The sequence below is a fragment of the Lampetra planeri genome, chromosome 8 (assembly GCF_965212315.1).
Source record: "Lampetra planeri chromosome 8, kcLamPlan1.2.h2, whole genome shotgun sequence".
NCBI classification, from domain to species: Eukaryota; Metazoa; Chordata; class Hyperoartia; order Petromyzontiformes; family Petromyzontidae; genus Lampetra; species Lampetra planeri.
Window position 1 is genome coordinate 3,528,899 of NC_136114.1, and position 27,447 is coordinate 3,556,345.

At 40.1% G+C, this 27,447-nt stretch overlaps 1 protein-coding gene across 1 annotated transcript in view; it reads left to right on the forward strand.

Moving 5' to 3' along the window:
• Nucleotides 1–27,447, forward strand: part of TMTC2 (transmembrane O-mannosyltransferase targeting cadherins 2) — a 270,005-nt gene that overhangs the window by 224,501 nt on the left and 18,057 nt on the right. The window contains exons 9-10 of the mRNA XM_078596730.1: nucleotides 21,510–21,588; nucleotides 27,310–27,431. Coding sequence (XP_078452856.1) covers nucleotides 21,510–21,588; nucleotides 27,310–27,431 — 201 coding nt within the window. The remainder of the gene's footprint in view (nucleotides 1–21,509; nucleotides 21,589–27,309; nucleotides 27,432–27,447) is intronic.

Genomic DNA, 27,447 nt, shown 5'->3' on the forward strand with positions numbered 1-27,447 from the left:
ATTCTTATGAGGGTGACCCCCGAGTGAACCCCAAGGCTCCTGAGAAATTAGGTGTGTGCTTTCCTGTCTTTTTACTGCAAATGTCTAGTTTTCTTGCTGTGAAATTGTGTCATGCTTTGTTTTCACAAAACTCACATTGGGAGCTGTAGGAAACGTGTACGTGACTGTCTGCAACTTTGTAGACATTTGTAAGTGGTTTCCAACTGCCATGCTGTGAAGTATCAAATACAGTACAACGATAAGTAATTTCACCACCTTTCCATCTTTGTTCTCTTATAAAGAAGAAACATTTCTGTAAATACATCATGAGCGTTATTGTGGAGAAGATAAGCAACCAAATAAATAAGCACACAATTCCTCCTTTACATATCCGTCTCTAAATAAAATAGAAAAATATTTATTACAAAATCCATCAGCTGTGCACGGCCTTCTGGAAGTGCATAACTTAAGCAGCATGTTTCAAGACAAGCAAACTCTGGAACAGTGTCAACACACAGTGTCTCATCAACAGTCAGGCTTGCATGAATCATTGCTGGAGAACTCCCATTCTTACAGGGAACGACCCTTTTCTTTTATGCTACGAGATCCTAGTTTGACGCAAAATGATAATAAACACAACTCAAAATAATTAGCATTCTTGTGGAAAATATAAATAGTAAAATAAATGAAGAATGTCTCTTTCATATATCAATCTCTCCATATCAAAATCAAAGTTTTTCTTACACTATCCAAATTCTGGAGTCTGCCTGTCTTAAATAATTGCAGATGAAATTATCCACTGCCAGAATGACACTACAGTTGATGTGCTGTATAATATATATTTTGGGTTAAGTGGAGAAATATACATAAACCGAGAATGTGGAGGTAATAAAGCATTGTATGTATTTAGCTAGTGATGTGCATTGTGTGAATGAGGTCAATATATCTATTGCGTTAGCAGGACAGGTTTATCATTCATTAGATTACATAAACCACTTATGAAGAACAGAGAGAAGAATTTGAGTATAAATCGATGGGTGTTTTAGAAAAGTTTATAACTTTACAGGTTAAGGGACTGAACTCTAACAAAGTAATTGTAAACAAATATCCCGATCTTAGGATATAAAATTAAACCATATTTAATTTTTCCAGGTAAGGGCTACTGAGCTAAAAAGCTGAACGTGTAATTTAGGAATACATCATAGCAAGGAAGTGTCGTAGATGGAACAGGAGGTTGTGATGCGTGGGGAAAATGTCCAAGACAGAAGAGGGAAGGTTTCTGAGAAGGGCATTGGATTGGCACCCAGAGATCGTTGACTGAGCCGAAGACCTACACTCATATGGTGGGAATATGAACATCAGATCTTGGAGGACGGATGTCTAAAGCAGCTGTGGGATCAAGGAAAATTATGGGAATAATGGCAATAGAATAAAAAACATTGGAAACGATGGCCTCTCGGCCTTGACTTTTCTGGTAAATATGTTTTGGTATTAGCATCTTGGCGCAAAGTAAATATTTTCTGTATCAAACTATCCCCATCATCTAAAACACTTAGCAATGGCTAAGAAATCACATTATGTGCTTGGACCAACAGATAGCTTCCGGTGTAATATATATCATATATTTCATTGGTCATAATAATATTAAGTACTGGATTATTCAATTGCGGCTCCTCCAATTATATATATTTATGCATGTGTTTCCTTGCCTTGCAACATCAAATAATTTACTGCACTGGTCCTGTTCCGTAATGTGGGTAAATTAAATGTAAACAGAAGAGATAATGCATTGAGTTGTTTTCGTTAATAAGGCACCATCTACACTTATTCATGGACTCCCTCTGGACACACCATAGGTTAACGTGACCTGCACTCTGTTTCTAAAGCAAGGACATTGGGACAAAATAACAGTTTTTATAGACGTGAGTAAAAAAAAGTAATCACATTTCACTTTGAAGAATGCAGGCAAAGTGGAAGACAGAGGGTAATTTGAATTATTTTTTAAAATGGATGATCTTTTATTTTGGATGCCCTTTCCTTGCCCTTGTGTTTCGAACATTCACACTGAATGTTCCAAGGCAACACATTAGTTATCAGCCGCTACATGAAGATGTTGCAGCATTTACAACCAAAATGGGTTGGCTTTGTAAGCATTGTGATTGATCCAAACACAGTGTGGGATTTTATTTTGCCCTTTCTGAGGCTCAATAAAAATGTTGACGGTGCAATTCAACACACATGTTTAGAGAGTATGCAATGACCGTAAAGAGTGGTGGTGCTTAAGAGTCTATAGAGACACGAGGCAATAGAGACTTGTCATCTGTATGGAGAAGACCAGTTATTGAGTCATCGTGGACTTTTGGAAAGGGCAGTGAGCTAAAATAACAAAACAATACTTTAAATGGATTTGATCATTAAAATAAATGTACTAATATGTTTGGAGAAGACGTTTTAAAGAACATTGCTTACTTTGGCATATGGTTCAGAAACATGGCTACTGACATGGTTCAGAAATTGTCAAAAAAACTGAAAACATGCAAAACGGAGGCTGGTGAGATTCGTGCTTGGAATTCCACTCTGAGACGGAAACAGGATCGCATGAATCAGAGAACAAATGCAAATTTGAAATGTCATGTTGGCTATTAAGGAAAGCAAGTGAGTTTGGGCTGATGGACAAGACTCACGGAAAGGCAGCCCAAAGAAAGAGCATGCTGGAGAGGGACCACCATGGAGACGGAATCATCTCAAGTACAGCAGTGAAATGGATTGTGGAATTGCAAGGATGGTGATGGCTTGAAGAGGGTTTCATCCAGCAGTGGATAGACTATGGATGATGATGATAATGATGACAGTCATCACTTAAATAATAAAGTAAAGAAAAATAAACTACTCTATGGTACTCTTTGGTTCTTTCGGTAAAGTCACCTAAAGTCACTCTATGGTACTGTGATGATTTCAATTGGCCGTCATGTGAATTGGGTTAATCGTCAAGACTTCTCAAGAGAACATTGATAAGCAAGCCATATATACTTCAAGGCTGCTGACATAAATTGCCTGTTACCCAGCTCAACAGATGTTTCCATGGCAGCAGAATGCAGTTGTTGAAGGTGCCCTGCAACACACTGCACGGATCGATGTAATAATCAAATGTGGTCTTGGAGCTGCGATGACATGTTGGGATGGACACCTCTGGCTGCTTAGACAGAATCAGCTCGTGGCTGGCCAGGTTAATAGAAACGGGCCTCATAAGCAGCGCCGGATAATGAGCCTTAGGCCTTCATATGTTGCAGGCCCTCCATGTCACATTGAAGTAACAGCTAAGCGACGGTATGCGCAGCCATCGGGGCATTTTTTTAATCTTCGAAGTACGATGACATCATTCATGATTTTGTCACAGCTAAAACTATGGGTGGGGGGGGGAGGGGGAAACGTTTGAAGAAATTAGTGAAGTGAGTCATTTATGTTTGATGCATTTGCTTTGAGTCGCATATTACATCTTATTTTTATATAGGTAAATAAAGAAATGTTTGAACATTTCATGAAAAAAAATTCTAAGTGTAAAACATTCCCTCCTAATTAGCCTTAGGCCCCTGATAATCTGAACCCGGCCCTGCTCGTAAGTCATAGTATTAGTGCCTCCACGCTCAAACACAGCAATGGGCAGTGTTCATCTCAATCAATGGGCCCTGAGCCACCAACAATTAACTGAATCAGATTGAGAAGAACTACAACCACTAGATACCCATGAGACTATCCCTCATTCCCAACAAATAAGTAAACAGTGCAAGGAAATTATTTAAATTTAGGACCATTTCTAATCATATACTGTGTTCCCATCTCCGATGCTAGTTTTGGCCGAGTGGTGAAAATTCCATATTGCAGTGGCAGACTCATATTTTCATCTGACTCTCATTTACGATGTGGTATTGATCAGGTGGTGCTCAATTCACAGGCCAAAAATGGACGGTCAGGTGAATTTACCCTAAGCATTAAATTATAGTCTTGTGATCATGAGCCATATGTTACAGCAACCGTATTATACTGGATTTCCAATTAACGATGTGGAGGCCTTGATATTATTGGGACAATTTTTTATAAGCAATTAATTTCCATAAATTTTTTTACAGCTATTTTCCAAAGTTACTTACATATTGGACGAACTTCCCAACATCCCAGATGTCCCAGATGTTGGGAAGTTGCTCAGCAACACTCCTTGAGATTGCAGAAATTTAACAACAACGTGCATTTATGGTCAAAAATTATAACACTGAAAAATAGGTTGTACTTTTGAAAGTGATTTTCCATTCGTGTTTTAAAAGTCAAGGCTTGGTCTGTTTGGTCGCGTGCTATTAGTAGCCTATATCAGATACTCTTTTGGAATGTCCATTATGTCTGTTGTTCAGTGCAAGGACTTTCTGTCCAGTGCTACCTGCGTGCCCCGTTGATGGGAATATTATTTTCAAAACAAGTACGTTATGCAACAGTCATCATAGAGTTCTTAATATATTCATTTACTCTACCTCATTCCTCTCGTCGGCTAAATTGTTCACAAATGCATACGGGTGAATAGTGCTGATTGTATCTGATCTTGTCAGATCTCAGAAGCTAAGCAGGGGGGAGCCTAGTTTAGTTCCTTGATAGATGATAACCAGGGCTATCCAGGTGTTAACTGTGTCGAGATGTGAAGTGACCAGAATATATTAGCATGGAATTTCACCCCCTCGTATCTATCTGCTAGTCGTAGAGTTACCTTCCACAAGCCGAACACCCATTCATGTAATCGTCCAAACATGTCAACACAGTATCCTTGTGAAAAAAAGTATTTAGTCTCCGTAATGCCCTTCTTGTTAAAGAATGATCATTTATTCACTTATTTACAAATCCAGTTATCTCCACATCACGTTTTTAATGTGAATGAGTTGTATTTATATATACAGTATTTAAGCAACTGATACTGTATTTAGCACAGCAAAATTCCAGTAATCCGCGGTGATTTGGGGAGGCAATTTAGTGGATCTTCTCATCCGTGATGCACCTCAGAGGTTAGTCCCGTAATCGACAGAAACATGTTGCATTGACGCAGTGTGCCAGGGATTACAGCAGGAATTGGCCTCTTCCAAAAAAGATCCAGAAATCCGCAATGTTTTGCGGATTTATGAATCAACAAATTCCACGGATTATGGGAGGAGCTGCGAACTGAGAGGTAGTCTGTAAATTATATGAACTCGTGGATTATTGCAGTGCAGATTGTAATCCTGTCCTACTGCAAAGGCAGATGTCTTTGCCTATTGAACTGTTTGAGTAACCCTGGAAGATTACAGCTGTGTGTCTGTAATTGTATTGATATCCATAACATATTGCCTCTGGCAAGTTGGAATTACATTTCTGTAAAAAAAACATGAGCTGTACGCTTCTTTTGCATGGATAAGAGGCATACAGTATAGGCACGGATAAATGCAGATAATAGAATCTGCCCAGGGCACTTCCCATAACAGAGTGGACAGGGGGAGTTTCATTTAAATGTTTTTATCTCTTATGCAATGGTAAACTGGGGAAGCAATACTTTTCTCAAACTGGTAATGGCACTGACCCACAACGGCTTACTCTTATGAAAATAGTAGAATTTAAATTTGTAAGGCCTATTTCATCCGTAGATCCCAATGGGCCATGTATGGAAAACAGGGCATACATATAAGCAGGGTAAACGGCGAGTATTAGGGAGTAAAGGCTAATTTAAAGAGGTGAGTTTTCAAGACAGACTTAAACGGTGTTTAAAGTGTACTTTACTGCATATTCTCAGATTAACATGATATATTGTTATGTATATGACTACATTAACCCCCCTCTGATCTTCACACCTGATAGGATCACAGTGATGGGATCACAGTGATGACATCACCATTTCTTTCTTTAAGACCAAAACAGGAGGACTTCTTCACAATTTTGGCTAATCGCCTATTGAAGCTGGTTGTTAATCACCAGCGAAACGTCATACACGAATTGTAAATATTGTGGGTTTACTCTCCAACACACTGGTGTGCTGAAGTAGTAACCAATTGGCATGTTCTGTTTACGTGACGAACCTTACAAATTGGCTGTGTTGGGTGGTGGCAGGTTTAACAACACATTCATATTTATGCGATCTAATCCCAAAAAAAAACGTAAATTGTGGATACATATTCTCTCATTCAGCCAGGGCCATGCCATCAGCTGTGAGAGAATATGCAAGCGTGGTCCTTCGATTAGTTATTGACAAATAAATTACAGGTCGTGTCGTGCTCACTCGCTTTCTCCTAAAGGTTAATTTATCTCCAGCTTCAGATTTGCAGGATAATTTAGCATCGCTTGCTTATCAAGAATGTGTTTATTTCAGAAGTGGCAATAAGCCTGAAAACAGTGTCACCGAAATATAACATAATAATTTAAAGCAGTTCTGCTTCTTGGATAACAGCCAACAGACATTTTAGGACTATAAAAAGCATACAATATGTATTTCGGCTTTGTGAAATTTCATAACACGAAACTTTTTGTTGTATCTGTCTTGTCTGCTCGAATCTGCCTAGAAAAATGATATGTGGCAGCATTATAATGAGAAAACATTTTCAATGTATTCCACAAGGTATGTTGAAGTATAATACTGTTTTGACTTAAAACAAACAAGATAACTTTCCCTCTGAAAAGACAGTGTCCTTTATTCATCTGTCAGGCCATCATAGAATATGACAGCTACTTTACTCTGGACCAGTGGAACTGATGTTTCTCAAGAGTGGCTTTGTTGGCCACCAAATTGACTTGGTACAGATTCTCCTTAATATGCATGTGTGACTGACGGTGATAATGGTTTGTGTCCAACTGCACAACGGGGGTTGGCTGTGTTAACTGAATCCCTACCACAGCAACCGCTAAAATCTAACAGTTGTTTACGATGCTTGTAAATTACACTTACCTTATTTTAGTTTCTACTCTAGTAAAAAGATATAAATGCTCTGAACATACAATTCAGGGGGCTTGTAAGGCATGCGATATATGCCTATAAAAATATGCAGCAGCAAACCCCAAGTCTAGCAAGCATCGACATAAGGCCCAAATCTCTTGTGAAAATTTGGATTTTGTCCTGGTTAAATATTGCGAGCCTCAAGCATAACTCCTTAGATTATTCATTGAGTCAAATATACTTTAACCGTTACGTTTTGCTTTGATAAAAAGTTAAAAGTTGTGCTTGAACACTTATTGTTGCATATTTAAATTATTGAATTAACACTTGGATGTGCATGTAAATTTAATCCTAGTCGTAATACAAAATGGCATAGCAAGTTACCATTTTGTTGATGTTTTGTAAACCTAAACCATATTACTTTAAACCTGTCATGACATTACATTAACATGTTTTTTCTATTCACAGAATACTAAAATATATTTTCTTCAAGGCACAATAGTGTCACGTTGACAAAAGACAAATAGTTCACTACTTTAGCCCACCGGTGTGTTGAAGAGTGAAACCACAACATTTACAATTTTTGAGTTAGACGTTTCGCTGGTAATTGTATCCAGCATGATCGGGCAATTCGCCAAAATGGTGAGGTTCTGCTCTTGCTCCCGATTGTGTGTTGTGTGTAATCCCGATAGTGTGTTGTGTGTAATCCTGTATGCAATATTTGTTGTGCCAGTCTCAGGCAATAGTGAATCACATTTAAAACGTAATCTACTGCATTTGAAGTCAAAGCACAAACCAGGCAATAAATTGTGCGGTTAGGCACAACATTGGAATGTAAAATACAAAGACACAAATTACCCACACCCAGCAATGAATCTCTTCTGCCATTGCAGGACAATCTAATGTTGATGTTTGGAAGGTTCACAAAACAGTGATTTTTTTATTTAGAGCATTTAATGGCCCTGCTAATGTTGACTGTGTTCTGATGTTATGCTCATAAGGATATGAGCATAACATTTTAAATGTTAGCTATACATCTGAGGACATTTTGTGATGTACTTACAAGACCAGAGACCAATTAAGATGTGTTATGTATTTGGAAGGGAGATATGAAATGCCTTGTAGTTAAAACAAGGGCCTTTATTAATTGTGGGTGCATTTAATTAATCTTGTAAAAGGCATTTTAAACTTGGGATTTTGGGCTACTAAATATGAGATTTGGACAATTGCCCACACATTGTAAAATAATAAGTAACGATTTATTTAAAGCCCCTAATAAATCTACTGCTGAATGTACCCTCCCGACATTGTTTGACCATGTATCACCACAATGGCAGCTACCGCTTGGTGAAGTGGACCCAGAACTAGTTCAGACATCACTCACCACTGATATTCAGCGTGGCTGTGAATCAAACTCAGGTTGTCAGGTTCATAGTTCGAGCATAAATTAGTGTAACTGGTCAAATAAACATTGCCAAGACCAGACGGTGCGTCTGCTGTAATCATAGCCAAATATATTCATACATTATATTTAAATTAAAAGTAATCTATGCCTCGATTTTCCTGGCTGGCTACTGGATGGGATGGTCTCTAACCCAACACTAACTCTATTGTTCGTGGCTGCTGGATGGGATCCTCTCTAACCCAACACTAACTCTATTGTTAGTGGCTGCTGGATGGGATCCTCTCTAACCCAACACTAACTCTATTGTTAGTGGCTGCTGGATGGGATCCTCTCTAACCCAACACTAACTCTATTGTTAGTGGCTGCTGGATGGGATGGTCTCTAACCCAACACTAACTCTATTGTTCGTGGCTGCTGGATGGGATCCTCTCTAACCCAACACTAACTCTATTGTTCGTGGCTGCTGGATGGGATCCTCTCTAACCCAACACTAACTCTATTGTTAGTGGCTGCTGGATGGGATCCTCTCTAACCCAACACTAACTCTATTGTTAGTGGCTGCTGGATGGGATCCTCTCTAACCCAACACTAACTCTATTGTTAGTGGCTGCTGGATGGGATCCTCTCTAACCCAACACTAACTCTATTGTTAGTGGCTGCTGCAGGCCGTTCTCCATTGAAAATAGTTGGGTACCTTTTCCATTTGTGCCCCTTTTTATGTATTTTTTTGCCAGAATATCGTTTCAATCCTAAAAAAGATTATTTTTTGTTTAAACCCTCACAATACATATTTTTGGTATTTAATTGTGTAAAAACGCATATTACTTGCAGTGCTCTTGAGTACATAATTGTGAAAATAGTATGAACATAACAGCCACCTATTTTTTTCCGTTACAGAGCAACGGGTTGTTTACTAATGTTTCCATTGATTTAATTTTCAAGCGGTCTGAATTCATGCTGGTATTATACTGCTGAGCATTAAGTGTGAAATAGGAGTTAAATAATGATAATAAATAATGAGGGCTTGAAAATTGAATTAATTTGTTAATTAATATATTTCTCTTTGTTTCTCCACTACGCGTCTTATTTTCTTTTGATCACACATTCACATTACGTCAAATTGTCAGGCCTAATTCGGTGATTTTCATGGACATCTAAACGGACATAACGACCACAGGAGTGAAAATTGAAGCCACTTAAATTCTCAACAATAACTAACTCATTAATTGGGAATGTCACGATAGGAAACCCAATTTATGTAATGAAGCAAGAACATGTATACACATTCACAAATTTACAAAAGAGAAGCAAGTGGTCAAAATAGTATATAATGAACATTTGAGATGTCTTTACCAGCATAGCCAGTGTGTCCAAAGAAATACATGCATATGTACAGCCTTGTCAATCCACAGCTCGATGAGGGCCGATGATTGCCAAACTTGCCGTGGGGGATATTTGACCATACTTCATCGCTGATATAATGTACAAGCGGTGGTAAAATGCTTCAGAATAAGGATATTTCGATTTAAAGCTTTCGTGACTGCAGGGATTCATCTTCTTGGTTCTTTCGGTAAAGTCACGTAGAAGGGAAGTAATAAAATAATAAAAATAAAACATAATAAAACAATTCTCACGACGTTTCGGTCACAACGCAAGCAGCCATCCTCAGGCGAAGAATGAAACACCCCAAGCTTGGAGCGTATATTTAAGCTGGGTTAGAGGGGGGGGAGGTGGGAAGAAGAGCGCCTAAACAAAATAATTTGCATATCAAGAGGAATTCAGCATATGGAAAATGCGTAGGAGGTGGGCGGGGGGGGTTCCAAATCAATACTATGCCCGTGCATTATGCAGGATTAGCAGCATCAAAGGGGGGGGGGGAAGGGGGGGAGCATTAACAAAGGAAAGGAATGTTAATAGTATGTAGCTGTAGTTACTAAACAACCACGTAAAAAACTACAGTATAAACTGCATGACAAACTAAAGTATAAACTACATAGCATCATCAGTAAACTTACTATACTCTACAATAAGCTGAGTTACTAACAGTAAGTAATACATGAAAAATTCTACGTTGTAAAAAATTATATAATATGCTTCCATCTAAACTTTATTCTCTTACATCACACGCGTCTATACCGTACTATATACTTCCATAGGCAAAACCCAACATTAAATTACATACTGTATTGCTATAAACCACCCTATACCTTATACATATGCAAATTATTTTGTTTAGGCGCTCTTCTTCCCACCTCCCCCCCCTCTAACCCAGCTTAAATATACGCTCCAAGCTTGGGGTGTTTCATTCTTCGCCTGAGGATGGCTGCTTGCGTTGTGGCCGAAACGTCGTGAGAATTGTTTTATTATGTTTTATTTTTATTATTTTATTACTTCCCTTCTACGTGACTTTACCGAAAGAACCAAGAAAATAAGGATATTGTAAATGAGCATATACAAGCACCGACACCCATCATGACAGATATTAAATGTTCACTTCTATTGCCCAAACGTGAATGGGATGGATTGTAGAGTATTATTAGTACATACAATGTCAGTTTAATACGTAGGCTTTTGCAACCAATATTAACCATAATATTGGTTTTTGGGTTAGATCGACATCACATTTATCGCTCTATTTAAGACCAAAACAGGATGATTTCTCCACAACTCTGGCTGTAGCCTGCTGATGCTAATTGTAATTATGGCAAAACATCGTACTCGAATTATAAATGTTGTGGGTTTACTCTCCAACACACTGGTGTGCTGTACTCATAACGAATTTGCATGTTTTGTCTACGTGACAAACCTCACTAATTGGCTGTGTCGGGTGGTGGCGGGCTTAACACATTTCTTTTTACGTGCTCTAACCCAAAAACCTCTATTATGGAATACATAAAATATGTGTCTTCCACTTAACCCTTAAACCACAGTGTTATGTTTTCTAGCAATATGTGCTATGAAGAAGGACCAATGGCAACAATGTAACCTATTATATATTTCACCTTGTAATGCCATGTTATGTACACGTATGTTCAACTTCTTTTGCACCATACGTAGCCAACCGTGCTCATTAGAGGTAAGAGGGGAAGGACAACAGACTAAACACAAAAAGCAGTCTGTAAGAAATGCGTTTGTCAAGGTTTTTTTGCGTGATCACTTTGCTTGTGAACCACTGGCAGTACAGTGGCCTCACGGGATGATTTATTTACTTAGTATTTTTTAGTACATAATTTCTTAGCTGTTGACATTGAACATGAAATTATATAGCGGCACACTCCCCCCATCATATGATGATACGGTTGAATCCTGGTCAAGGTTGACTTGGCACAATATACATTCGAATATATTACAAATGTGTAGTGCGCAATTTAGACGCAGACTTGGACTTGGAGGCAACACGTGTATTTAACATAATGGGTAACTCTTAACAGGATAACAACATAGGGTGGTGACAACCACGGCTAACTACACTAATACTCACGGGCTATTCTATAACCGGACCCGGACAGCCAACGGGCTGCCTGGTCCACACGTGGAGACCGTGGACTGAGGATCGAGGATGGCAACTTCATTCCCAGGGCTGACCCCCGGTCCCTCTCGGGACCCCGCTTATATCTCCCCTGGCCTGGCTGGCTCCGCCCCTGGCCACGCCTCCCTTCCAGAACCCTCGTGGGGACTCTGGATCCCCATCACGTGATCCTCCAGCCCCCTCTCGTCTGGTCACGTGTCCCCCCGGGTTCACCTCACAGTCACGTCCTGGTGCGACCCCCTTCACAGCGACACCCGTGCTCCGCCCCTACAGTACCGCCCCACACACGGCACTGTCTCTGCACCGTGGGGGCCCTCTTGAGGCCACCAAAAATGCAACCTGGTGGGAATTCAAGAGTGTCTGCGATTCAAAGATGCCTGTCGAGTATAGGAACCCAGCTGGAGGCAATCGTAGAGGTGGAGAATGATTTTCAGAAACACCATCCAAAAAGTATATAATCCTCTAAAGGATTCAATACTATTTTATGAACAAAGACATTACTGTAAAATTGTTAAAAATACATGGCCATTGTTCACAAATATCATGCTTATGCTGCATTTTGTATGTGAGAGGGAGGGGGGGATTACAACTGCTATTGGATTTGTCTTGTAAATTCCACTGACAAGCAAGATAGCAAATTTAATTCAAACATTTTGACTTAAAACTTTCGTGACCTCAGGAATTCATATTCTTTGGTTCTTTCGGTAAAGTCACGTTGATAGAAAAATAATAATAAAAATGAAAGTGAATAATTTTTTTAAATAATAAACAACAAAAGCACTAATGTAGACTGTAGTCTGGTTCTTATTATATTTAAATGACTGAAAGAACTAAGAATACGTCTACATTATAGACTGTCAGTACGCTTACTCAGGTTACGAACCAGGTTACAGTCTATATTATAGACTGTCAGTACGCTCATTCAGGTTACGAACCAGGTTACAGGCTGCCAGCACGCTCACTCAGTTTAATAACCATTGCTTCAGTCTACATTATAAATTGCCAATATGCTCACCAGCTTAAAACCAGGCTACAGTCTACATTATAGACGGCCAGTACATTAACCGAGGTTAAGAACCAGGCTACAGTCTACATTATAGACTGCCAGTATATTCACCCGGCTTAATATCAATTGCTACAGTCTACATTATAGATTGCGAGCACATTCACCAAACTTAATAACCAGGATACAGTCTACATTATAGACTGCCAGTACACTCAATTCGATTAAGAACCAGGCTACAGTCTACATTAGTGTAGCTTGTTGTTGTTTTTTGTATTTTATTCTTTTTATTCACTTTATTTTCTCATTGGAAAACATCAACACATCAAAATTCTCTGGCACGTGTCTTGACTGGAATTGCAAGATCCGATCGTGTGTCCAGTTCTCGCCTAGCTGCATTGGCTTCTTTGTTGCCGAACGAATACATTATAAGATCGCACTCATTACACACAACGTGCTTGCCACAAAAGAACCACAATTCCTTGCTGATCTCGTCAAGGAGTATAAATCAGCATGCGAACTCCGGTCATCCTCGCAGTAGCTTTTGGCTGGCCATCGAAAAAAGACGCTCACTGCATCGCGTGCTTTCAGATGCGCTTCTGCGGCCATCTGAAATGCTCTTCCTTCCGATATTAGGAAGCCACTGGAGCTATGCACTTTTAAATCTCGATTGCAAACTCATTTCTTTGGAACTGCTTTTTGTGTTTGGTTTGTTGTCCTTCCACCGCCCCTCGGTTTAGGACGGTTGGCTACGTATGGTGTGAAAGAAGTTCGACAGACAACACAAAAAGCTCGCTGTAATTGAAAAAAAAAACACTTTAAACGTTACATGTTCCCTAATAAAAACCAGCCACAACCTAAACATCGCAGAGACACCCCATCTGTTGCCGAATAGAAAGCGGTCTTTGAGCTGGATTTTGGTCATGATTGATGACACGTTAGTGCACGATCAGCAGTGGCCAGCAGCAGGTATTACTGGAAGTCGCATTCCGTGGAGTTGCCTCCAGCAGTGAACCCAGCTGGAGGCAATTGTAAAAGGCGTTTGTTGAAGACAGCCTCTAGAATGGCATTTCCAAGAAGCGGTTCCCTATCACTTCACCTGAAAGGCAGCAGACGCCAACCATTGATGCTCCTGGAGCCGGTACAAGCAGCGCTGATGTTTCAGGAGCAGTCGCAGGCAACAGAGGAGGGCATGGCACAGGTTGCCTGAGGTCAAGAGATCGTGGGATGATTGAACTCGCTTGCAATGCTTTGCTTGAACATGGTAACCTATAGCAGCCATTCGTCTGTCTGTTTAAGCACAGTGTAAACGGCGTATCTAGTAAGAAGGTAAAGTTGTAGGGCTGCAAATGCTTGCTCACGTTACTCCTGGTTGAAAGCCCGCAACCAGAGAGAGTATTTGATGTACCTTTCCATGCCGGCTAGACGTCTTGGAAGAGGTGGGGGTACCCACACTTTTTTACATATCACACATCTAGACTACCGATCGACGGACTATCGTGTATCCATATATAATGCTGGGTGGACAGAGGAGAGTGATCTAAGGAACTTTCACCATTGTTTCAGTTGCTGCATGAAGACAAACCAGAGATCTCTGGATTGCAACCCAGCATGTTAACTATTACACCACAGCAGGATGTATCTGAATGTATACGAATAATGGCTTTAATTATATGTAACAAGATATTGTTTTGGGTTAGATTTCCTAAGTATAAATGTGTTGTCAAACCCACCACCACCCGACATAGCCAATCAGTAAGTTTTGTCACATAAACAAAACATGCCAATTAGTACTCTTAGATTTTTTCGGTAAAGTCACGTAGGTAAAAAATAAAAATAATAATAGGAATAAAATAATATTAATAATAAATAATACTAAATGGAAATAAAATATTTATTATTATTTTATTTATATATTTTTTCCCTACGTGACTTTACCGAAAAAACCTAAGAGTATGAATCCTTGCAGTCACGAAAGCTTAAAATCTAGAATGCCAATTAGTTACTACTTCAGCACACTTGAGTACTTGAACTGTACACGTTGTGGGTTTACTCTCCAACACACTGGTGTGCTAAATGAGTCACTAATTAGCACGTTTTGTTTATGTGATTAACCTTACTATTTGACTGTGTTAAATGGTGGCGGGTTTAGCGACACATTTATATTTATGCGATGGAACACAAAAAACTTCTACTATGGATAATTTTGGTTGCGAAAGCCTACGCGTTAATAATATCATTGTCTTTCTGTTCAAATGAGCATTGTGTGCACTGAGACGGTGGCGGAAATTCCATGTTACAACAGTAACAGCCAACCTATTCATAAGACTCCACTGTTGGCTTCATTCAACGTGTTCAGTATAGCACTGCCCAACACTCAGGTGGTCTGTAAACAAGAATTCATTGGGATACAATGGATTTGACAGTATTAAATGAAAAGCCATACATGCATACATTCGGTCAGATATCCATTTAGAATATCGCTATTATTGGTTAAAATGTGGTACTCACCATTAACAAACTAAATTAAAAAAACAGGCAAAATATAGTATTAGCTTAAAGTGTCGCTGTTAGAATAAAAAAAATTAGAATATGGATGAATGTGATTATGCACTTATAAATACTCTTGAACATTTGATACCATAACAATGGAAAGCATATTTGACTAGATTTCTGGATGGAACAAAATCATTGACTGGCATTTTGTGCATCAATTTAAAGATTTAGTATGTTCGTGAAAATAAACATTTTGTTTACTATTCAGTCTTGAGATACATTTTAAATAAATAAGGGAAACTCAATGTTCTTTGAAGAGAAAAGAGGATGCATGATAACGGTTATTTGAGCCATTGGGCATTTTGTTTTCATACTCGAATTCATTTTGGATTATCAGTCTTGCATGCCAGTTCGACTAATACAATCCAGCATCTCTGAGCCTTGGCTGGAACTCTGTGGGCTTCATTCACACTCGGTGATTGTTGCTTTTCATGAAGATTTTTTTGGAGAAATAATGCTGACGTCTGCATCACCAGCAATGGTGAACATTTCCAAGGTGCTGTGTTTTGTCAGAATGTGAATCTGGTCCTGTATACCGTATTAGAAAATAAGACAGATGATGCCAATATGAGAAGGTTTGTTTTGAAAGATGCTCAAGGAAATCAGGTTTCATGACTTCATCATACATTCAGAAGTCCCATTGCCCCATGTGTATCGAAGTTCCCCAATTGTTTCTTTCGAATATCTTGTTTAAAAAAAAACCAACTTTAATACTTTATCTTGCAGTGTATTGACAAAGTGGAAGCATGAAAAACACTTGACCACTGGCGTTGATTCAAGATTGGAACCAATCCTAGTCCTGTCACCTTTTGATGTGTTGGCCTTCAATGGGTAACATTTGTTAAAACCTACAGCTGAGGCTGTAGGTTTTAACAAATGCTTCGACTCGATCAGAATCATCACCACTAATCCCTTTTCAATTATTGTTTTTTTCCTTCAATAAAGAGCCAGAATAACAGATCTTTATTCAGAAGTAAAGATTCCCTGGTGACAATGAGAATGATGGCAACAGGAAACATCGACATAATGGCGTGACACGAGAGAATCACTTTCTGAAATCATTAGCGGAGACGGTGATAGCAAGGGCGAAAACTGTGGTGATTTTTCATCCAAAACAAAAGCATCCGACCTTGACATTCGTCCCTCGCTCACCGAGCCCCCACGAGTGAGCTGAGAGTGTAGAATGACAGGCTTGCCATTGGAATTCACATTAAGATTGCAAAACAACGCACTGGGGGATGAGCATAGCATAGACTGAACGATTGTGTCTCCGGTGTGCCATATAATGCAGAGTGCATGACCCGTTAAGTAAAGAAAGGTGATGGCGTAAGTTCTCCTGCCTCCAGCGTTATTCCCTTCTTAATTAAAGCAACAGACAGTAATGTCATAGGTGCTCATGGATATAGTCAATGGAAATAAACAACAACATGCTTGATTTAATCTGCGTCTTGGAGGCTATGCACGGTAGACTTTACATTTGTGACCTTGTTGATACGAATGCATTTTTCCGACGCTATTATAGTGCAGCAGAAAATATCGAATTTGATCGTTCATTGTGGGGCAAAAGTGGAAGTGTTTAATTTCGGCTCATTGCTGAAATGCACACTTTGCACCTTCGGAATGTTCATAGGCATGTGTGGCAACAAATGGGGGTGGGGGGGTAACTGCGTATTCTTCAATTGATGGGTATGAGAAAAGACCTACGTCGATGTATGCATTTATCCTCAGACTGCGAAAAGTTTACGAGCGACGTGCTGTTCGTTTCAAGATATGTAATATATATAGCCAAGATACGGTGCTTCCCTCACAATTAAAATTCATGAGTTGCAATTCCAGTCAGGGTTGTTAAATTAATATCATTATGGAAAGTTTCCAGTATATGTCCTATAAACTGGCCCCTTCCATATGAATGTGTAATTACCATCACTGGATCCAGGCTGCCGAGATATATAAGAAACACCCGATGCTCATACTCTTTGGTTCTTTCGGTAAAGTCACGTACGTAGAAAAATAATAGATCACGACGTTTCGATCGCAACACAAGCAATCGTCATCAGGTGGGACAAGCACAGCAAGAGAAAACTGCTGAATTAGGCGAGAGATCTGCCGTAGCACGAGGTGATATAGGCCTCGGCAGTCGGGAGGGAGAGAGGAGGTGGGGGGAGAGAGGGGGCGGGGAAGAAAGTGGACCCCGCGGCAGCGCCCGGGTCACTGGAGTAAAGTGGACCACCGTGGCAGCACTGAAGAGATCGGCTGCAGGGGGATCGTGATCTATTATTTTTCTGCCTACGTGACTTTACCGAAAGAACCAAAGAGTATGGATTCCTGCAGTCACGAAAGCTTCAAATCAAGACTCACCCGATGCTCGTTTGATTTTTGTTTGTTGCAAGAGAGGTCATCGAAATATGCCCATTTGTGCTTACATGAAGGGTATTGATTGATGGCTGCTTTGTAAATGTAGTTGTATTGTATCGTATATCTGACCTACTTAAAGAGATCTTCTGTTGATTGATGTAATCCACTTCCCATGGCAGCATCAAATAAAACCCTTAATATTCCGGCTGCTGTTGTTGCATGTCAAGATGAAAACAGCGAGGTTTTCTGTACTTTCATCTCCTGCACTTTTATCTCCATCATTCACATGGGCGGCAGGGTGGCACAGTGGTAACATGTGTGCCTCACAGCCAGAAGCGTCTGGGTTTGATTCGTGACTCGGGTGCCTTTCTGTTTGGAATTGTACGTTCTCCCCCTGTTGTGCATGGGTTTCTACTAGGTTCTCCGATTTCTTCCCCTAGCTAAAAAATACAAAAATAAAACCCATACACTGCAACTGGGATTGGCCAAAATATAAAAATTCTAAAAATGTGCCTGAAAATTACTAAAATGGGATTACACATATTCCCCCCCCCCCCCCCCGCTGCAAGTTGGCAAGACCCTCCTGAAAAAGTGTCTTCAGACTCAGTGAGGATTTCGTAGGTAAACAAGCATAGTAATGAATAAGTAATAAAACAATGTTTTAAAAAAACTGACATGACACGCTTTGGTGCAGCAATTCCCAGTGGAAGTGTGAGTTATCGCTTGCTCATTTGTTCCTTTGCAGTGCATTCATTGAAGCTTGAAATCATCCCTACATGCTTGAACACATTTATTTTAAAGCCAATGAGCACGACATTTAAAAAGAATATCTTTTGTTCTGTGCAGTGTCTAGCAGAAACAACATTCAGCGATACCGTTCTGTAAATTATCGTTCGGTAATATTGATACTCGTGCCAAAAGTAGTAGGTGATAGATCCCAGCATGGCTGAAACCTCATTTCACGTGAACGCACATAGTCACACTGATATTTAAAAATAATTTGCATAAAGCAGCCTGTTGAGTGCAAGCACTCTGCGACCTCCCGACATGCTGTAAAGAAGAAGGACCTTTGCCCCAAACGTAGCCTATTATATACTTCCTGTTTTTAGGCAGTGTTACTGGTAATTGTGTTGCGTTCTTATATTTATTATTTGTGCTTGTGCACCGCTGCCAACGCAGCAGCATCAACAAAATAATGTGTTTACCATTGAGTGTTAGGGTGAGTAACCGGTCAGCATTGTTAATATTTCTAACCACTTAAGTTCCAGTTTTGGTCCTGGTGAGTCACATCTACTTGCTCTTTGTACACCGGGGGTGGTGGCGATGTACGTAGCCTGTAACCAGGCACTGGAAGCAGGGGTTGGTGGATCACCACGCGAATTTGTGAAATCCCCTTCTCGTGGGTGTCGAGGCAACGGGACTAATCTTCATCGGTTTCCATCTGTACGGAGATAGGGTGAAGCACCCTTGCGTGTTTGGGTTTACTCCGGTTTGCTCTGGTTTCCTCCCACGCATCATATATTTGCTGAAAATATCTTAAAATAAAAACCCGATGCAGTGTTATTGACACACTTTGAGGTTTTATTTTGTTTAGTGCAACCCATTGAGTAAACTGAACTCTTATGTGTAAGATATTTAACATTAATCTTGGTTTGCTGATACTCAATGTCCATGTTATATAGCAATTGCTGTCCATTACAGAGTGAAGCTCTCATCAATCAGGGATTCCCTAGATGCAGCATTGATGTTTCTTCAATATGCTACGTTCACAGAACAAAAGATCTGCAGCTTCTTATCCAGTTAGTCTCCTTTTTCTCTCTCCATCACGTGCTCACTAAGCACAGACACAATTTCAACCGAGAAGATGGGTACAAACTGAGCAATCATTGGAAGGACGTTATTAACCAGTTTAGGTCAAAACTGGCTGTGATGTTCCCTTCCTACCTGCCTATGTTAGCAGTTATTTTCGACTCTCTGAGTGACATTCACTAACACAGCCACTGTTGTTCGCTTTCCTCGATGTGGCGGTGGCTCTTTCCGAGCTCTCTCCAATCTTATATTTACACGCAAATTTCTTACATTGACATGCTAATCTCTTACAATACAATGGCCACCCCCACAGCTTCGTTTGTCAATATTTCTCCGATCTTACATTTACATGCAAATATCATCTCTAGCCCCGCCTACTGACCCTTGGGCTACACCCATCTCAAACCTTTATAACTCCCTGCCTTAACAGCGCTTCCACCATATATTCTTCCTGCCTCAGCAGCTCTCCCGCTATATTTTTCACCTGATGACGATTGCTTGTGTTGCGATCGAAACGTTGTGATATTGTTATTATTTGATCTATTTTATCATTTTTCTATCTACGTGGCTTTACCGAAAGACCCAAAGAGTATGGATTATTGTTGTTGTTTTTTATTACTTATTGTTATGAAGGTTAACCATACCTCGGTTATTTTATATCTGTTTTGAGCGAGCTCATGGGCTGACGAAAATGTGTGTTGAGGTGTATCCCGTCCAAACGTGGGGATTGCGGTTGTGTGCTTCAGGTCTCACGTGGTGCTAGACTGCCATTTCACATGAAATCGCTCGCACAGTATATACACTGTGGTGAACATGAGAACGCCTTCTGGCCTTCTGACGTGCTCTGGTCTGACACTGGTGAGACTAGGCCCGAGAGCACGTCCACCGAGGAGATGGGGCGTCAAGGTGGCGAGATGTTAATGACATTGCTTGGTATGCAGGAGTTCCTGCGTGCGATGCCGACCCCTACGCCTGTTGTATATTTGGAGTTTTTGTAGGTCTCTCTTCCCGTGGTCATGTGTATTTTTCTCCGGGCCCTCCAGTTTTCCCCTCCATATTTAGAATCAACGTGCGTTTAGAGTATTTGGCCGCGATACATTTTCACGTGATAAGCCACTTCATTGAGATATTATTTGTGACCAGGTCACTTCTGAAAAAGAGCTACGTATGCTCAGTGGGCTTTACCTTGTAAAATAGAATAATATAATTGTATTTTTTTACCCTTCTATCTGGCAACAAAACTGACACCTTTTTTACAAGGAGTCATGTTTGCATAGACCACAATACCTGCAGTCATAATGCAAACAAAAAACATAACTCTGATAATGGATGCACTGTCCTTGAAGTTGATTGGTCCACACCCGAGACAGCTTTCCTTAGAGCCTAGTCTCACATGGGTTGGGCCAGATGACGCCAAAAGGCGCACAACTCAAAGACAATGCACCATCAGAGTATGAGAGCTCGGGGTAAGTATTTACACCATTGGAACCTCATTTGCCAGTAAAAAATATAATTGTATTTTTTTTACCCTTCTATCTGGCAAATGAGGTTCCAATAGTGTATTGTGGTCTATGCAAACATGACTCCTTGTAAAAAAGGTGTCAGTTTTGTTGCCAGATAGAAGGGTAAAAAAAAATACAATTATATTTTTTACTGGCAAATGAGGTTCCAATGGTGTAAATAGAATAATAGTTTAGTTATATAGTTCTTAGTTGAGAGATGAAGTAATAAATACTGCTCGTGTGCAGGTGCTGGACACATTTTAACACAATTTGATTGCAGGAGATGGTGGCGGCTTGGTGAGGCCTTCATCCAGCAGTGGATTGATCATGGCTAACGATGATGAATAATGTGTAATTGTGTGTACACAAATTTACATCTATGTGTGTGTTTGAATGCTTTTTTTTACATGTGTGCATGTGTGTATGTGCGTGTGTAGGAAGCAATTGAGGTTTTCAACGAAGCACTGAAAAAGATGCCTCGACAATTTGGACCGCAGAGCCTGTACAACATGATGGGTGGGTGCGCACAATGGCATTGCAATGCACGGATACACGTCTGGGTGCTGCTTGTTTGGTGTTTTGATCTCAAGGACAACTCTCTCACTGTTGACATTTCACCGAAGTGTTGACAGATTCTGCCAATAACGCGTCTCTATAAGCACACCTTCTATTTCTGTGAAAGTGGTGTGCTTAATGGTTGTGCTATTTATCATGTTTGTTGCAACAAAGCTCCGTGTCCTGCCTCGAAAAAGCGATTGAAGTTCAGCTCCTAGTCCTTAGGCTTTGAACTGAATCATCTGAATTAGAATATATCAATTATAATAATTTTTCGATTTAAAGCTTTCGTGACTGCATGGATTCATCTTCTTGGTTCTTTCGGTAAAGTCACGTAGAAGGAAAATAATAAAAATAAGACAGCTGTCTTTCCGTCAGCCCTGTTCTTCACCTGAGGACGGCTGCTTGTGTTGTGGCCGAAACTTCGTGAGAATTGTATTTTATTATGTTTTCTTTTTATTATTTTATTATTTCCCTTCTACGTGACTTTACCGAAAGAACCAAGAAGATATAACTATTTTCTATGCCTATCAACTGTGAATAAGATCATGTGTGCACATGCTCCAAATTTAACATTGTTTAATCTTAGATGTCATTTAATATTTTTCTCAAATTCCAATTGCACCGTCAGTCAAAAGCAATGAAGCAAGCACCCTTTCAGAACTCACTTAGCGGAGAAGCATGTCAGCATCATCAATGGTGAACTCCGACACACTAATAAGTGGTTTATAATAGATTTTTAAATGATATCGTGCATATCAGTAATTCCTCTCCACCACCAAATGCATCCCATGAGCCTCAGCAGTGTAAACGCTTTCTAAGAGTTATAAAAGGCAGGGCCAGCCTTGGCATTTACAGCCATATCACGTTTGTTACCACACCTTGTTAGCCATCAGAAGCCAAAGCAGCAATGGGTGTGATTTGCATGTTATGGGGAACCCACCAATGAATACATGCAGGCATTCTCTAGAAACCCGACATAGCTCTCACCCACAAAGTAACATCCGTAGCACCATCCCATTATGTTCCTAATGTGCACTTTAATGGGGTTCCATCTTTTGGATGGCATGAATGAAGCTCATGTATATTGCAAACATTAGAGACTCACTGAGGTCGCCATGGTGGCGAGATGTTAACTACCTCTCCTGGTATACAGGAGGAGGTCGTGGGCTTGATCCCGACCCTGACGCCTGCTGCTGTATGTTTGTAATTTGCATGTTCTCCGGTTTTCCCTCCACATTTAAAAACACGCGTTTCTAGTATTTGGCTGCTATAAATGTCCACATGATAAGCCACTTGGTTGAGCTATCATTTGTGGCCAAGTCGCTTCTGAAAAAGAGCTATATAGCTCAGTGGGCCTTACCTGGTAAAATATGAAAACATTGTAGAAAAACTTACATTTGCCAAAGACAGCCTCACTATTGCATTTTCAGAAATCAAACAACGTGTTTGGCGCTGCATTGGCAGTGGTGCGTAAGCGCAAGTAACGCAACAACTCGACACATTTGTCAATAACACATTTGTCAATAACACTGGCCTCACCATATATATATAAAACAGGCAAAGTTTCAGGCAATAGACCTTCATAGCACATTCAGAAATGTTTCATAAAGGTGCATTCCTATATATCACCAATATTATTCATGAGTGTTGTACATTGTTGAGAAAACCAGAATACCTAGGGTAAACTCATACATATGAGGGGATGACTTTCAACACTCCCATCTCATGGACACCTGCAGCACTATGCCTACAACATCTGGCAAGCCCTGGTTATCAACCATCAAAGGACTAACTAGGTTCAAGCCCACCTAGCTTCCGATATTTGATGATATCGACAACTTTCGGTTGAAGGAAAACTTGAAGTGTTTGTTTATTGCACTAAGCAGTATATGACATGAATGCTTATTCCAATGTTAAATAAGTAAAATAGTATTGCTGACATTATAGTTGCCTTCTTGGGATAAACTTGCTTCTCAGATTTTTCAAGTTAATGGTTTTAAAAGCGGTTGCTGTAAATATCTTATTTTTATGCCCAGTTTTGAGGGCTTGCAAGGCAACTAGGCCTACACAGCCAATGACTAATCTTCACAGATGAATAGTATGCCTCCTGGCTGTGAAATTAACCCCTGGATGGATGTTATTTAATGGACTTGGTTATTTTTTGTAGGGTTTCCATAAACAAGATGAGAGTCTCTTTATCAATATCAAAATTGGATTTAATTGTTCAAATATCAAATCTAAAGTAGACAAAGACTGCACAGAATTGTTTTTATTCACAATTTTTCCAATGTCTTGTGCCTAAAAGCAAGTGATTTTTTAATCACATGAAAGCTATACATGAATATCGTGAAAATGTCAGCAGATATCTTTAACGTAAAAATAAAAAGTCAAAGTATCTCTTTGCTCAAATGAACACTGGGTGATACTCACCTTCATTGGTGAACACTTGTTGACCTCCCACAAAGTGGTGCTAATTTTACCAACCCCAGAGGGATAGTGGGTCAAGTCAATCCTGATCAGGGTTATGAACTCAACCTTCAGATTGTGTTAAGTGCTCTAATGCATATGCCTCCCGGCCGAATACAAATGTTTTACAAATGTATTTTGGTCTACATGTACGTAGATCCGTATGTGCGTGCATGCATAAAGGCACTGTCAGATTCATTTGTACAACGCGCAGTGATCCGTTACGGATTTTTCAAATTCACCACCACAGCTGTGGCCAATAGAGGTAACGGGCGTGTGGCTGGACAGCTTATGTATTTGCAATAATTCCATTAGCCACACGTGGTATGGTAGATTTTAAGATCCATGGTGGACCATTGAGGTCTGTTGAAAATCAAGTCTTATGAACTAACATTGCTGCATTTTTTATGGTGTTCAATCAAAATTCAACAATTGTAAGGCCTTTCCACGTGTAAATAATACAAAAATCACGATAAGAAAAATCTGAAAAACCTTTAAATGTCAGGCCTAATTTTCGGTAACAAAAGAAAACAAAATGGCATTCAGTAATATGTCCTATGGGCAGATATTTTTTTCTGTTGGAGGTAAATTTTTCTGTTCTAAATTCCCAAAATAAGTAGCTATGCACAGTAGCTGATAGTGTCTGCATTGCAATTTGGCAGCTGTGCATACCAGCTCAATACAATAATCCTATAATGCTCCACCAATTAGTAATGAGTGCTTTTACTGATTACCAAGAACTGTAACCATGTCTCCTTAGTTTGTTTTGCTGCATTGACAGTGGCGCACAAGGACAAGTAACAAACATTCAACACATTCCGTCAAGAACATTGCTGCCCGAAAGAGGAACGCGTTTAATAGGCAACGTTTTGGAAAGTACCTCCTCTTTTCAGGATTTTCAGCATGTTGCCTAATTTTTTGCAGAAATGGTATCGGCACCCTCAACCACACTATTTACCTCGGTGTGGAAATTATAGCCATGGGTCTTGCCTAGTTCAAGAGCCGATCAAGAATATAATATATATGTATGTAAGCGGTAGTAGTGAAATCCCTGCAGGAGAAACTAACAGCTGAGATGTATAATGGTGCTCTTCAGTGTGTTCACTGCTGTGCAAAAAGCATCACCTCCCTCAGCAGGTCACTTGTTGTTGCTTAGGTTGGTGGTCCCCCAATCCAAGAACAAACCACGCTGATCAACTCGGATCCACGGAGATCGACTGTCAAATGTCCTGGGGTTGCAAAAAAAAAAACCCTCTGCAAACTTTCGAGTGCATGTGCCCCTTGCATGCGTGTGTGTGGCTCAATGTAGTGTATGCTGCCCACACGGCTGGTACAGGTGTAATGGTTTACTTCTGTTTCCAATTAGATAATGTATCACCCCACCGCCCCAACACACTAATATTCAATCTCTGCATTACATGATCCCGCTATTTGTTCTGTTGTGTTTTACATGTGTGTCTAAACTCAGCGGCTCATTGCCCACTTGCGACCTTTTTCCCCCAGCTCTGAATAAGCACATATTGTTTGTATTACCAGATACGGTAAATTGAAAAAAACACCGCCTTTATAGGCTTTGCCTTGCCTCGTTCGCAGTCACTCTCCCCTTTCGGTAAAGTGGTTACATTTAAGCCAACAGACCGTGTAATATTGTTACTTAAAAGCTGAGAATGCAGTGCTTTTAGGAACACATTTCTGTGGTATTTAAGTCCGTGCTGGGTAATGTGTATGGCAAGGCGCACATGCACACGTGTGCAAATGCAAATCAGACGTGTGGGCAAACGGCAATTTTTCCACATGGTTTTACGTCTACCCTTACAATTGCAGATGCATGCGTGCTTGTACCTGTTAGCATACCCGTGCATTTACATGTGTTTACGTGCCAAAGATATGCACACATATGGCCGTATACATATGTATCAAAAAACATGCGCATCGCATATATATTTTGTGAATTTAAGGTTGTGACATGTCCATTAGTTAACTAAATATTACTACCCAATATGCTCAATTGCCATTTGGTATTTAATGTGTAATTTTGTCCTTCTCTATATAAAACGAGTGTTTTGTGTTGTGTCAGTACCAGCTATAATTTGACAAAAAATTTTAAGCAAGTGGTTGGCGAAACCACCCACTTACGTGCAATGTCACAAACAGTCCTTATTTTGCTGCTCAATTTTATAGCCTGGTGGACATTGCTCTTGCTGCTGAGCCAGTTTTTGCCTATAGTTGGATTTCTATACCCCCAGTAATTTTTGTAGGAAGTTTCCAAAGCAACGCTGTCTTCTGCAAAGCAAATTCCACACGCACCAAAAAAAAGCAAAACGATTTAACAATATTAAACAAATGGAAGTAAATGTGCGTTCGTGTCATGGTCGGTTACATTTTTTGACAACTTGACTTAATTTGGAAGTGTCAAAAATCCGTGTAATATAGACATCAGATGTTATCTGGCCAGGATAAATTTCATTGAGAAAAGTTGAAATGCTGCCAGGAAGTGTTTAGTCTTTTTTTCTTTGTGAGTTTGCATATAAATGTGACTTTTGAGCCATAGCATAGTGCTGCACACACTGGGTTCAATTCCTGGCTGTGCACATCAGAAACACGTGGCATTTGAACCTTTTCTGGGCCTCCTGTCGGTCAAGTCAACCTTAAATTAGTACTTTGTGTGGTTCTGTATCTCTACATATAGTCCGTTGGCCTATTAGCTTTGCAGACCAAAATTATCTAGCATTATTTAAGTAAATGGTGTTGGATGTGGGCCACTGGACTAAACAAATTTATGTTATTAATGTGAAGATGCAGAATTAGGTTTTTTTTTTTTTAAACACAGTTGCTGAGCACAGGCCCAAACAGCCAAAACATCAAGTGACCAAACAGCACTGACAATATATATTAGATAAGCGCTCATATATTTCTTGAATAAAGAAAGGTTATACGAGCTTGGGGAAACAGAGATGGTCGGAGAGAATTCCAAAGTGGAGCAGTGTCATGGAGTGAGCTCTTGTGCGGTCTTTGAAATCATTACGGATGAGACGAAACAGTAAATCTAGCTTTCTGCGTTCTGCTTATGTATCCCACGACAAAAAGGTGGTGGTATGTATTCCTAAACATGCCATGCTAGTCCAAATAGATGCTTGCTCACATTACTTGCCGCTGTGGTCTATATAGCTAAATGGTGGGGGGTTGGGGTGGATCTCTGTTTGGTGTTTGCAGGTGAAGCTCACACTCGCCTAGGGCGGCTGGCAGAAGCGGAGCGCTGGTACCAGGAGTCTCTGCTGTCCAAGCCGGATCACGTGCCTGCTCACCTCACCTATGCCAAGCTGCTCTCGGCCACGGTACTGCCAGTGTGCA